This window comes from Beta vulgaris, chromosome 5 (genome assembly GCF_026745355.1).
Source record: "Beta vulgaris subsp. vulgaris cultivar EL10 chromosome 5, EL10.2, whole genome shotgun sequence".
In the NCBI taxonomy this organism is placed as follows: domain Eukaryota; kingdom Viridiplantae; phylum Streptophyta; class Magnoliopsida; order Caryophyllales; family Amaranthaceae; genus Beta; species Beta vulgaris.
In genome coordinates this window covers 26,381,808-26,395,829 of record NC_079206.1, presented here as the reverse complement: position 1 = coordinate 26,395,829, position 14,022 = coordinate 26,381,808, and the positions used below count along the sequence as shown (strand labels likewise).

The 14,022-nt window shown below is 37.3% G+C and overlaps 1 protein-coding gene across 2 annotated transcripts; it reads right to left on the bottom strand.

Annotated features, from left to right (window-relative positions):
• Positions 1-9,041: 9,041 nt before the first annotated feature.
• LOC104893215 (hypothetical protein) lies at positions 9,042-11,836 on the bottom strand. 2 transcript variants are annotated; one of them, XR_007274393.2, is made up of 9 exons: positions 11,617-11,836; positions 11,324-11,527; positions 11,117-11,243; positions 10,918-10,988; positions 10,678-10,714; positions 10,535-10,584; positions 10,263-10,372; positions 9,888-10,007; positions 9,042-9,357 (listed from the first exon to the last, which is right to left on the bottom strand). XR_007274393.2 is itself a non-coding variant. In XM_010679313.4 (9 exons), exons 1-9 carry the CDS (start codon positions 11,726-11,728, stop codon positions 9,263-9,265), a joined length of 912 nt encoding a protein of 303 aa, XP_010677615.1. In that variant the 5' UTR covers positions 11,729-11,835; the 3' UTR covers positions 9,042-9,262. The 2 variants fall into 2 exon arrangements, 1 of the variants encoding a protein (XP_010677615.1); XM_010679313.4 differs by having other exon boundaries at positions 9,888-9,993; positions 11,617-11,835.
• Between the last annotated feature and the right edge of the window lie 2,186 nt (positions 11,837-14,022).

The window sequence follows — 14,022 nt, the reverse complement described above, 5'->3', positions numbered from 1 at the left end:
TGCACCCAACCAATCAACTGAGGTAAATTGCAAGTAAGCACCTGAATTCCAAGCCAACTCCTGATCCCGATCAGGCATTGCTTGCTAAAAGCATAGTTGGAATAAATGGTTATGGTGTTCCACTGCAGTTTCACACAGAAGACAAGTAATACTTGCACAAACACCAGTTGCTGCCAATTTGCTTCTTGTTTGCAATATGTTCTTCATAGTCAGCCAACTAACATTATGATTGTCCCAAATAGCCTGACACCAGTGCATTTTCTCCGTTAATTCCTACATCTTATATGTCTCTGATGTACTAAACTTAGGTTTAGTAAACCAATCTGGCCCAGACTTACTAGAAATCATTAGCTTAGTCTTGCAAATATACTTTACCACCCAGCTGGCAGTACTAGGGACAATCAAGATAAGCCAATTTTGCTCGCTAATATACCTGTCATGGATCCATTTGACCCATAGGTTATCAGCTTTCATAGTGGTATCCCACACCCATTTACCTACAATGGCTACATTCTAGGTAACCAAGCTTCTGAACCCCAATCCACCATGCATCTTGGGCTTGCACACCTCAGTCCAACTTACATAGCTAGGTTTAGGGGTATTACATGTGCCTGTCCATCAAAAAGCTCTACAAATCGAATTCACCTACTTCAGTACAACCTTAGGAAGTAGGAAGATCTGAGACCAATACACAATGATGCTCATTAACACTGAATTCACCAACTGCCTCCTCCAGCAAATGAGATGTCCCTAGTACTCCAGATTCTAATCTTCATGACCATATTCTCAATCAGCTTCTCATACTCAGTAGCAGATAACTTTTTGGTGCTAATTGACAACTCCCAAATATCTGAAAGGCAATTGCCCTTGTTTAAATCCTGAGGTATCCTTTATTCTACCATTCTGCTGATCAGACATCCCACAACTATAATAGTCCGACTTATTAGGATTAGGTTTGAGCCCTGAAGTAGCATCAAATAATTGAATCCCTTGTACCAGCAAGAGAATACGCTTATAGTCCCCGTTACAGTATAAAATGACATCCTCAGCAAAACATAGGTGGTTGAGGGATAATAATTTACATCTAGGGTGGAAGTTGAACTCAGGTTGTTTACCAATGTAGCTCATGATTCTTGAAAAATACTCCATGCATACCACAAATAAGAGAGGGGACATAGGGTCACCCTACCTTATCCGTCTCTTAGAGTTAAACCCAGTAGGACATCCATTGATCATCAAAGAGAAGGTAAGGCTTCTGACAAAGAACATAATCAATTACACAAACTTGCTAAGAAAGCCTAAAGTAAGTAAAACTTCCTCTAGAAACTTCCAGCTAACTGTGTCATAAGCTTTTTGGATGTCAATCTTCATGAGACAACACTTTTTCTTTTGTGTACTCTTTTATACATCTTAATAATATCCTGGCATAATAGAACTTTATGTAAAATGCTTCTATTGGCCACAAAAGCACCTTGATTATGTGAGATTAAACTAGGTAGCACCATCTTCATCTTTTCACACAACAACTTAGTGATACACTTGTAAATCACTGAAAAACATGAGATAGGCAACTTAGTCACTCACATGAGTAGGACTTTTGACCTTAAGCACCAGAGTAGTGGAAGTAGCATTCACAAATTTAAGTAGTTTCCAAGTGTGAAAGAAATCTAACACTACATCAGTCACTACATCTCTTACAACCTCCCGGCAGTGCTTAAAGAAAAAGCTATTAAAGCCATCCATACTTGTGCTTTATCATTAGGGATAGAAAGCATAACTCTCTTGACATCCTCCCTCGTGAAAGTGCAAGTTAACTACCTATGTTGCTCAAAAGTTAACACATCTCCTTCAACAATAATTTGTTGTTTCACTTTGCATCTATCCACCATACTCTCTAAAGCAACCCATGATAAAAGCTTATAAAAGCATCTTTAACCTGCTGATCATCATGCATCCAAGTGCCAGATCTGTCTTTAATTGCATACACTTTATTAATAAGTATTCTTGCTTTTATGGATTGGTGAAACAACTTAGTATTGTCATCACCCATATCAATCCACCTCTCTTTTGTCTTCTTTCTCAGGAAACTCAAGTATCTTCTTTGTGCTTACTTATAATGCTCAGTAGCCTACTTCTCAGCAGCAATTTTCTTAGCATCTCTTAAGTGCTCATAAGCTTGATCCTGAGCTATTTATCTGCTTATAAGCTTGTAAAGCCTGGGCTTGAACATATGAAAATCCCCTTTGGTTAAACATCTTCAGCTGCACTTTTAACATTCTCAACCTCTGAATGACTTGGAACATCAAACAACCCCTGATTTGCCTCTGCCAAACTTTTTTAACAATATCGGAATATCCATCAGCTAGGGCAGTGATCATACTCCCCCTTAGGGAGAAAAGTAATCACTGCTTGTTCAAATTTTTCTAACCAGTTAGCATTGGCCATTACCATGTCCAATTTTGAGAAAACTCTACTCTCACCATCCTGCTTATTTGTTCAAGTGAAGAATCTACCAGCCTGTTTAATATCCACCAAGCCACAATGAGCCACACAACTCCCTAAACTCCTGAAATTCATGCACCCTCACAGGAGAACCAATGCATTCATCAAGATTTAGACAACATTGAAGTCTCCAAGAACAACCTAATGATGACCAATATAAGCCTGCTTAAGCGAGTTCCACAATTCCCTTTTCCGCCTATCATTAGACCCATACACAAAGGTGCAGTAAACCCAAGGAGCAGGCCCACTGGATCTACCTTAAGATGCACCATTTGAGCAGTCATTATCTCCACAGAAACTTGAAAAGCACTTGGGAGCCAAGCAATCACAATTCTACATTTTTCCACAATAATGCTATTAGTGGTAAAGCACTATCTTGAGCACAAGTTTTGGGATTTCCTATTTTAGAAATCTTTACCTTAGTTTCCAAGAGGCCAACTAGAGCAACCTGATGAGTTGAAATGAATTTTTTCACTTATAATTGTTTATTGCTCTTATTAATCCCTGTGATGTTCCAAACCAAGATCATATCCATTTCTCTCAGGGGCCTCTAACCCTTGCATCTCACCATTTGTGTCTTTACCACCAATCTGATTCACCTCATAGTAGAGCTCCTCAGTTGTGACTTCAATCAAAGTAGCGAAGTTATTTTTCACGATGTAGTGCTCACCCTATGGTGAGACCTGTGCACAAAAGCATCTCTTCTATCCTCATCTTGCACCACATCATTCTCTAGATTTTGCATTGGCTTAGGTTGTGTAACAACTGGGTTAACTGCCACACCCTTGTTCTTTACCACCCACACCTTTATCTTCTTAGGCTACACACATTGCTCCTGAGTATACCCATATCCCTTAGAACATGTACAAAATAGGTTTCCAGGCATAAAACACATGTTGCTCCATCACCACTCCTTTCTTATTCAGAAACTGTATCTTATCAGGGAAAACCTTATCCACATGAACTGCAGCTATGATCTTGGCAAAAAAAGAAGGTTAGACTTTTCAGAGTCACTTGGTCAACCCTCACAAACTTCCCAATGACGCTAACAATTTTAGTCAAACATCTTTCACCTCAGTATTTTAGGTCCAACCATGTAATTCAACCTAAATAGGAACCTTATCCACCTTTTTCACACTCCATTCAACATTTGGTTGTCATGGCTGCACAATTAATGGCTTCCCATCAAAAAAATTAACATTCATTGCCAATATTTTATCAGGATCCTCCTAATTAGTCAATCTAATCGTATAAACTCCATTTTCAATGATAGCAATCCTATCAATTCCCAATTACCGCATACTACATGCTAAGGTGGGCTAGCCCCCAAAATGTAACACACATTGAATTTCACCAAAAAAGAATTTCATCTTGAACATCATCCTATTCAATTATAGGCATTACAGCAGAATGATTGATGTTATCATGATTATCCGCAACATGAATCTCATCATTATTACCCTCAATTTCTATACCCGATGAAGCCCTCTTACTCACAGTAGAATTCAATTGATTATTAACAAGATTTGGAGTTTTCACCCCACTATTGATCACATTTAGCCATATAGAGAACATTTGTTTTCTCCCTAGATTGTTTTTTTTCAATGTAATTAACGAAGATTTGGGCTATAAAATCTCACCTTCTTCCTCGCTAGGTTGTGCACTATGAACCTCCAAATATTGCGCGCCAGAACTTCGTCCATGGATCTCGTCTTTCTTGCCTCAGCTGATGATGGAACATTCATCTTCCCCTTTCCCTTGCTAGTTGCCTATGAATTTTTCGACCCCCGAGGTCAATCCATGGCTACAAGCAGAGTGTTGGAAAACCCGCGAGAGAGAGAATTTTCAAAAGTTGTTTAGTACTTTTTCTTATATTTCATGTTTTTTCCATGATTAACTCTTGATCTTGTAAGGCTGATATTCCTTTGTTCTATGGAACTATGGGAGTAGAAGACTTCCTATATTGGCACATTGATGTCGATAGATTTTTCGAAGTGATGGACGTTCATGAACATAATACAAGTTAAGATGGTGGCGATTAGGTTGAAAAGTATTGCTGCTATTTGCTAGCATAAGCTGGTCGCACAGAGGCAAAGACAATGGAAGGGGCCAGTCTTTCGAAGAATGAAACAGTTGATGTTGTAGCGCTTTTTGCCAGAAGATTATGAGCAGATTCCATATAAGATGTATACAGAGTGTGTTCAAGGGAAGAGGATTGTGACATAATATACAACGGAGTTTTTGCGTTTTTATGAGCATAATGATTTAGGGGAGTCAGAAAGTCAGAAGTGGCTAGATGTATTATTAGTGGTTTGAAGAGTTCCCTGCAAGAGAATTTGGGCTTGCAAACTGTGGCAAAGGCATCCAGTTTTTCTTTAAATTAAAGGACAAATTTATAGAGAAATCCCCTCGAAATTTCTCATATTTTAAAATATACTCACCCTAGAGTAACATTGATTTTGTAGGTGATAAGGAGAAGAGTGCAGCCCCTAAGGATTCCAACCCTGGAAATAAGGGCGATTCTAGTAGTGGACAACAAAGTAAGGCACATGTCAAAAGCAAAATAATACCTACGTCAAACCTAGTGGAGACACATGCCATCGTTGTAATGGCAAAGGTCATCGATTCAATGTTTGTCCGTCCCGAAGAGTTGCTACTATCTTAGAAGGAGAAGGAGAGGAGTTTGAAGGAGTGAATGATGAATATGCTGACGTGGAGTTTGCAGGGGAGGAGTTTGATGGGGAGTTAACTTTGTGTTGCAAAGGGTCCTGTTAACATCCAAAGACGAGGGCCAGCTCAAGATTTCGTTTAAAACTCATTGTTAAATTCAAAACAAAGTTTGTAACTTGATCGTGAATAATGCAGGCACGGAGATTTTTGTGTCACATAAGTTGGCAGAGTACTTGAAATTGCCCGCAAAACCTCATGAGAAGCCATACACTATCGACTGGGTCAACAAGGGGTCACAAGTTCGGGTCACAATGACATGCAAAGTTCCCATCTCCATAGGGAAACACTACAAGGAAGACGTAATTCATGATGTTCTTAAAATGGACATTATCATATTTTACTTGGTATACCTTGGTAGTTTGACAATGATGTGACTTATCGGGGAAGGGATAATGTGGTGATGTTTACTTGGGGTACCCATAAAATTCCAATGGTTCCTATTTTGAATTTGGACCATAAGCTAGGGGGAGAAATCCAGTTTCTTAGTAATGACTTACAATAACAAAGAACTTGAAGAGGCTATAAAAGAAACTGATTATTTCCGTCCGATGGTGGTTAAGTGGTTGTTTAGTGTTGAAAAGGAAGAGACTTCAATTCCTGTGGAAGTGATGGAAATCCTAGAGGATTTCAAAGAATTGATTGTTGATAAGTCACCGGATGACTTGCCTCCCATCCGTGATATACAACATCAGATTGACTTGATTCCTAGTTGTAGCTTACCAAACCTTCCTCACTATCATATGATCCCTAAGGAGGATGAGATTCTGAGAAAGCAGATTGGGGATTTGCTGAAGAAAAGGTTAATTCGGGGGAGTATGAGTCCATGTGCAGTCTCAATTCTTCCAGTCCCTAAGAAGGGAAATCAGTGGAGGATGTTTGTTGGTAGCAAGGCCATCAATAAAATACCTATAAAGTATCGATTTCTAATTTCTCGACTGGAAGATATGCTTCATGAGTTGTTGGGTTCTAAGGTGATTTTGAAGATAGATCTACGTTGTGGGTACTATCAATAAATAAGAATTCGTCCTGGTGATGATTGGAAGACACTTTTTAAGAGCAAGGATGGGGTGTATGAGTGGTTGGTGATGCCTTTCGGAATGTCAAACGCCCTTAGCACTTTCATTGAGTTGATGAATCAGGTTCTTCGTTCTTTTATTGTTTCCTTTGTAGTGGTTTATTTTGATGATATTCTGATTTATAGTAAGAGCATGAAAGAGCATCTTGAGCATGTGAAAAAGGTGTTGCAAGTGCTACATGAGAACTAACTTTACATTAATCTGAAAAAGCGTACATTATGTATCAACAAATGCTTTTCTTAGGCTTTGTTGTTGGTGAAGAAGGGATTCGGGTATATGAAGAGAAGGTGAGTGCAATCCAAGATTGGCCCACACCTACATCAATGACTGAAGCTCGTAGTTTCCATGGCATGACAACTTTTATAGGAGATTCATCAACGATTTCAGTACCATTACTGCACCTATAACTACATTTTTGAAGAAAGGGATGTTCAATGGGGAGTTGAATAGTAACAGAGTTTTGAGTTGATTAAAGAGAAGCTTTGTAATCCCTCGTGTTAGCCCTTCTCAATTTTCATAAATTGTTTCAATTTAACTGTGGTGCAAGTGGGGTAGGTATTGTGCAGTTTTGTACTAAGAAAAGAGACCAATGACATTTTTCAGTGAGAAATTAAGTGATGCATGGCAGAAATGGAGTACTTTTTATCAAGAGTTCTATGCAGTATTTAGGGCTCTAATACAGTGGGAACATTATCTGGTTCGTAGGGAGTTCATTCTGTTCACTAATCATCAAGCTTTGAAGTTTCTTCACAGCCAGAAGGTGATAATTAAGATGCATGCTCGGTGTGTGAGTTTCCTGCAGAAATTCCCTTTTATTATACAACAATCAGGGGCTTTGAACAAGGTGGTAGATGCATTCAGTAGGAGAGCTTTCCTTACTCATTACTTTAGCTCAAGAGATCGTGGGTTTGGAGTGTTTGAAGGAGTTGTATGAGGAGAATGCTGAATTCATGGAGTTATGGGCCAAGTGCAGTAAAGGGTAGCCTATTGCAGAGTTCCATATTCGAGATAGCTACGTTTTCAAAGGTGATCAATTGCGCATTCCTTATTCTTCCTCAATTAAAAGTTGATCAGATATCTTCTTGGTGGTGGACTTGGCGATTATTTGGATAAGGACAAAACAATTGCTGGTCTGGAAGAGAGGTGTTATTAGCCTCACTTGAGGAGAGATGCTGGTGTTATAGTCCGAAGATCTCATGCATGTCAAGTGTCCAAAGGTCAGTACCAAAATACTGGTCTTTATATGCCTTTGCCTACTCCTTGTGACATTTTACAAGATTTGGCAATGGATTTTGTGTTGGGTTTACCTCGTACTCAACAAGGTGTGGATTCTGTTTTTTGTGGTTGTTGATCGGTTCTTGAAGATGATACATTTCATTTCTTATAATAGAATTGATGATGCTTTAAATGTAGCAAAGTTGTTCTTTTGGGAAGTGGTGAGACTTTATGATGTTCCTATTACCTCTATCACTTTAGATAGAGACACAAAGTTTCTTAGTCATTCTTGGTTTACTCTTTGGAGGATGTTTGCGATGGCGCTAAACAAGAGTTTTACAGCTCATACACAAACAGATGGGCATACTGAGGTTAGTAACAAGACCCTGGGGAATATGACTCATAGTGTTTGTGGCGATAAACCGAAGCTGTGGGATTTGGCATTACCCAGGTGGAGTTTGCATATAATAGTGCGGTACATTCAACTACGGGGAAGTCACCATTCTCTCTGCTGGTTTACACTTTTGTTCCTAGGCATGTGTTTGATCTGATTAAATTGCCTAAAGGTCCTGGAATTAGTGCAGCAACGGGGAATATGACTAAGGAGATTATTACAATTAAAGAAACTGCCAAGGTTAAGTTACAAGCTATGGGGCAGAAAAATAAAGTTGTTGCTGATAAACGCGAGAGAACTAAGGTTTTCAGTGTGGGAGATGATGTGATGATGGTGTTTCTGCGTAAGGAGAGGTTCCAAATTGGTACTTACAACAAGCTGAAACCACACAAGTATGACCCATTCAAGGTGACTCGCAAGATCAATGACAATGCTTATGTGGTAGCTCTTCCGGATGACATGAACATCTCCAACACTTTTAATGTTGCTGACATTTCTGAGTACAACGTAGATGACATTTCTGAGTCCAACTCAACGCTATGTTGTGACCTACAAGTTTTTTAAGCCATCTAAGTTCGTTTAGGTCCCAAAAAATATCATTGAAATTATTTCCGAATTTTATTATTTCCTAATTTTTGTATTAGGTTTTTGTTTAGACTATTTAAATATTATTAGGTGTCATTATAAGGCATCTTTTATCTTGGCAATAATATTTGAGAGTCTTATTCTTTCTGGTGAATTCCAGAGTTTTTACAGATTTATCGCTTGTAAATCTGTATGTTCATTCTAGGAATTGCACTTGCTTTTCCTTTGATAATACCGACTAAGTCAGAATTAGACTAAGTTGTTTGTTAGTCATAAGGGAAGTTGTAATTTATAGGAATTTATGTGAATGACTAAGAGGAGGGTAGGTAAATCAGTTTCTACATTTGTAGGAATTTCAAATTCTCATGAATTTTCATTGCCCCTATTTTTCCCACTTTCTATCAACCAAATAACTACCAAAATTAAAAAATCATTAAAATTTCTATTGCCTATACCAAACAACCACTTGGTGTTGTGACTTGTCAAATGACCCAAAACTTTTGACAGTATCTTTCGACCAAGATTAGTCACACTCCTACTTATGATGTAAATTATCAAATACCTAAAAAGTGAGCACATAATTTGCAGCGTATGTTACAGTAAAATACGAATTTGTGAAAGCAAAAGCTGAGAAAAAAGCATAAGTCACCTACTAGAGTTGCACGCTACCAGAGATTTTTATAGACATAATCTCGTTTTAAACATGTAAATATTAATGGTCTCCAATATTTACAGCTTTGCTCATTACTTGGCCGATCTTCTACAACACTCTATAAGAAATTAATCCGTTATTAGTCTCAACGTTCAGCCGCTTCATTCGCACAAGCAACAAGACATATGATCTTCCCTTAGTCCCTGCAATGTCGAGATACCATGAAGTAATAAAGCAAACAACCAGCTCAAACCTAATTGCATCTTTAAGCAATAATCAGGCAATACAACTGAACGTTCTTATTATCAATAGCACCAATTTAAGTATGCATTCTACCCTTTATATGGATTAGCTTTGGAAAGTAGATTTAACTCATTATGAGAGATGTTGAGGTTGCTGGCAGCCACTGCTGCCTTGTCTGGTGATTACCTTTGGTCCATCAGGCTATGGATCGCAGATGAGCAGAAACGAAAACAGTTCAGAAAGTTTGGGCTAAGAACACCATTGTTCTAGTCCAGTAATTCTAATCATTAATGAGCTTAAAAACTCTAAGGCTGGGGCAGAAAATGATATAAAGCTTTTTCAGTAAGTTTGCCTCCATTAGTATAGATTGTAAACCTTTAGCTAAGCTATGATCAAATGTGTAAAGAGCCAAATATGCGAAGGATATCTGACATGAAAGATAAAATCTGTATTCTCAAGTAAATATTTAGATGAAAATCATTTGATGTACCTAATCCCATGGATTCAAGTTCCTCGGGATGGAAAAAGGTACACTGTTCCATATTTCCTTTCTTGCTTAGAAACGAGTTCATCTTCTCAACTGCAGATTGTAGATCCTACAAAAATAATGCTTTATACGTTAACATGAAAAGTTAGTATAAAAAACAAAGTCTAATCACCAAGTCACTATAGATTCCTATACTATACAATTGAAGTAACAACAGAAACAATCATTGAAAACAATTCATTTGAAGGCAGACTATGGAATGAGCAATATCATACCTTCTAGCGAGTATCTTCAACGACAATTCAAAACTGAAGTGATATACACAACATGATGGATTATGCAATAAGATTAGTAGATTACTGTAGATCAATATCATACCTTCCACGGAGCGACACTTTTCATGTAAGAAGGCAGACTTTCATAATCATCGTCTGAAACAAGTATCAACTTTGAAGTTTCAGATAACTTGAGTTCATCTCTTTCTTCTCCTGTAAGAAACAAGTATCAAGTTTGTAGGATTCGTTATCAAGATTCTCTATGGTATATAATTTGTTTTTCTTATATATCATTTTCCAGAAATTATTAGTACAACATTATATAGAACGCTGCAAGAGTAAGCATGAAGCATTCTGACAGCTTTGAAGCATTACCACCAATATAATTCACAGCATTTTGGTTCTGGACCTCCAAACTATGTAATCTGTTCATCGACATCAAAACGCAGGACATGAATTTCTACAGAGCTTAAATCATAAAAATTCAATAATGGTATTGGTGCAATTAGAGATCTTACTTTGGTGGACTATCAAGCGCATCATGCCCGCGACCACCTGGAGAGAAATGCAGTAAAAAAGACGCATACACAAACTGATCATTATTCTATAAATCATGACCTGTTAGTATGTTATATCACAAGGCTAAACATGCTAGGCCTAAAAATCTAGTGTCTAGATATGAGACTTCAACAATCTTTAACTCGTGTAAGACTGTTACCAATTTTCCTGTGATAGACAATTTTTGAAGTACCACTAACCTCCAGATGCAAGTGTAGCTAGGCAAATATCAGATAGACCAAGGTTAAGCAAGCTGGGTGATTTGTCGAATCTTGAAATTCAGTCAAGCATAACAAATCTTCCTCAAAACAATTACACCAATAAAACCAAAAATAACCAAGAAAACACAATTATGCCTTAACTGTAAGAAAATGAAACGAAATTAATGAAAAAGGATACAAAGAATCATCATCCATATTGTTGGTAATAGACCTGAAACGAGAACCCGACAACTGTGTTTCGGGTTCAGGACTACCACAAATACTATGAGCCATAAAATCCTCTTCAAGATCTTCAACTCCATCACCTATAAAATTGACCTACAAAAATTAACACCTAACTAAATACTCAAATTGCACTAAAATTGAAGCAGTTTAGTGAAATTACTTGGGGAAATGTAATGGAATGATTGAAGATGGGAATGAAGGTGAAGAAGATGAGAATGATTGAGTTTGTAAAGCTGATTGCAGTGACCCAATAACTCTTCAAAGGAAACGGTGCCAAGTGACATTGATTCCAGCAAATTGAGGTCACCCAGTATTGATGATACTCTCCGATTTAGGGATTGGATGAATGTCGTTGATGCGGAATCTGAAACAAAAAGAAAACAGTTTTAGTAATACAAAGAGTATTATGTACTTCTCTATAAGAATAGGAGAGAGAGTGAGAGATCAGTATACCAAGAGGAATGGGACGCCGATCGAGGGATTGTTTAAAAGCGTGAGAAGTGGATTCAAGGTTGTTGCAGAAGTTTGCTAAACTTTTGCTTAATTTGTTCATGTTTTCCTCCATTTTTATCCTCTTTTACTTTCTCTTTCTCTGTCACTTTCTCTTCTCTTCTTTTTCCTCTCCTCCTCTCTTCGTTGTGCTTGGACGAGTGAGAAGCTTTGTTTGAATTCAATTTAGCGGGATTTCGATTTTATTATTTTACCACGTCATACTTAGGCTTTATTCTATTAGACTAAATTGAATTCAACTGAACTTATCGTATTTGTATTGAACTGAAATAAACTAATTTGAGTTTCCACAAGTTAGATGTTCCAATTGAACCCCAATTGAACTTATATTTTACCAAAACTCAACCAACCTCCCTAACTTTTGAAATCTGATAAAAAATTCATACATTTTTTTATAATTACACAATTTGAAGTTGTCCTTTAATCATGGTCGAATATATAGCATACAAGTATAAGTCAATTTGGATATAGAAGAATGGAATTCGAGATTTGAGTTGGAAGAATGGTTAGAGAAAATGATATGATTCTGGTTCAGAGAAGGAAGAAAGATAAATCGAAGAGAGAGAGAAAGAGTATAAAAGAGGAGAAAAAATTTATACCATTATGTGGATTTTACTTGGCCGAAATCTTGGTATGAGAATGAGTTGTAGTGATTTTTAGCGAGTCGAAAACTTTAAGGTGATTACATCTTAGACCCTTTAAAAGTTGGAAGTTGAGCACTGTTCATTTCTACAGTGTTCTGAGTCACAAACAAGTGAAATTCAATGTTCATAAGGGTGTCACGTGCGCCTCGCGTGATGGAGAAAGCTCCAACTGTCAACGTGTCCTCCACGTGTCCCAGCCCGCCACACCAGAGGTCTCCAAATCAACTTGGCGCCTTCAGGTTGCATCTTCTCTCTTTCCTCATCCTCACATCTGCAATAATTTTCTGCTCCTCATCATCTCCATGAATCTCCATGAATTTAGATGGTTTTGCTTTTATGCTTCGTCATGAATTTTACATCTGCATCAAACTCTACTCCTCATCATCTCCAACAATTTAAATGGGTTTCCTTTTCCTTCTATGCTTAGTCATGGATTCTACATCAAGGTTCAGCTTCTCATCTTCTCATCTCCTCTCCTCTCCTCTCCATCAATTTTATCAATTTAAATGGGTTTACTTTTATGCTTGGTCATGGTCAATTGCGTGTGGTGGGCAAGCGAAATGGATGGCTGGATGTTTGTTGGGCAAGAGAAATGGAGGTTCCACTTTGTTTGCAAGGGTAAGTTTTGCAATTTATAATTGATTTATTGATAATTGTGGAATCGTGCTTCGTATTTCGTGTTTAAGATGATTAGGTAATAATGAAGTATCAATCATTATTAGGATGTTTGTTATGCAAGAGAAATGGAGCTTCCACTTTGTTTTGCAAATTATCAATCATCATCGTCAGCTAAATCATATATTTTTGGCCTTAATCAAGTAATTCTGAATTAAAACTGAATTAAACCATCAGTAATCAAACACTAAACCAGTAGCAATGTAATAATCATGCATTATTAACGCATTAACTACCGTAATCGTCATCATCATCGTATCATACAGAGAAAGATTAGGTAATAATGTATCAAACCATTAATGCCCCTTTTGTTTGGAGAAAATTTGAATTCGGGAACTGTCCAGCAGGGCTAAGCTTATCTAATATTTTATACATTTGCCTCCCGAAAGTAAAGCTACTTTGCTGATCCTCTAACCAGATTCTAACCAGGGAAAAGTTAATAGTTCTCTGTTTTAAGGCTAAAGCAGAACAGGACCAAGGGATGAAGTACAATAGGCCTCCATATTTTATTCAAACAATGTTGTCATTGCCCTAATACAGTACTTTCCATTCTAGGGTTTCAACTTGAGCTCCAATGTTACTCTATAGTATAAATACCCACTTTTGAAAGAAAGTGCTCCTTTATCTCTGCATTTTTTTTCCATAGAAAGCTTGCAATCTCAGAGTGGTAGGTCATTGCTCCATGCTCTTCTCATGTTAGCAAATGGTTACTGGTTCTGCAATTAAGTTGCGTTTAATTATACAAACAAGTTGAACTTGACAGAAATTAATTCTTCAAAGATGATAATAAACTGTCACACTTTATTAGTGCCTTTACAATATTGCAAAAACAAACAACATACAAATATTTGCACATTGGATCTAACTTGACAATTCTTGACTCTGATAAACTTAATTTTTTAAAAAGCAATACAGTTAAGATGTTGTCTTCGTTGTGTTTATTGTTACTTTAAGTATTAAATCCTGTTACATTAGATAGTAGCCTTTACTTTGGGTGTTCTTTTGGTATTCAATAATCATGTAGTCATCT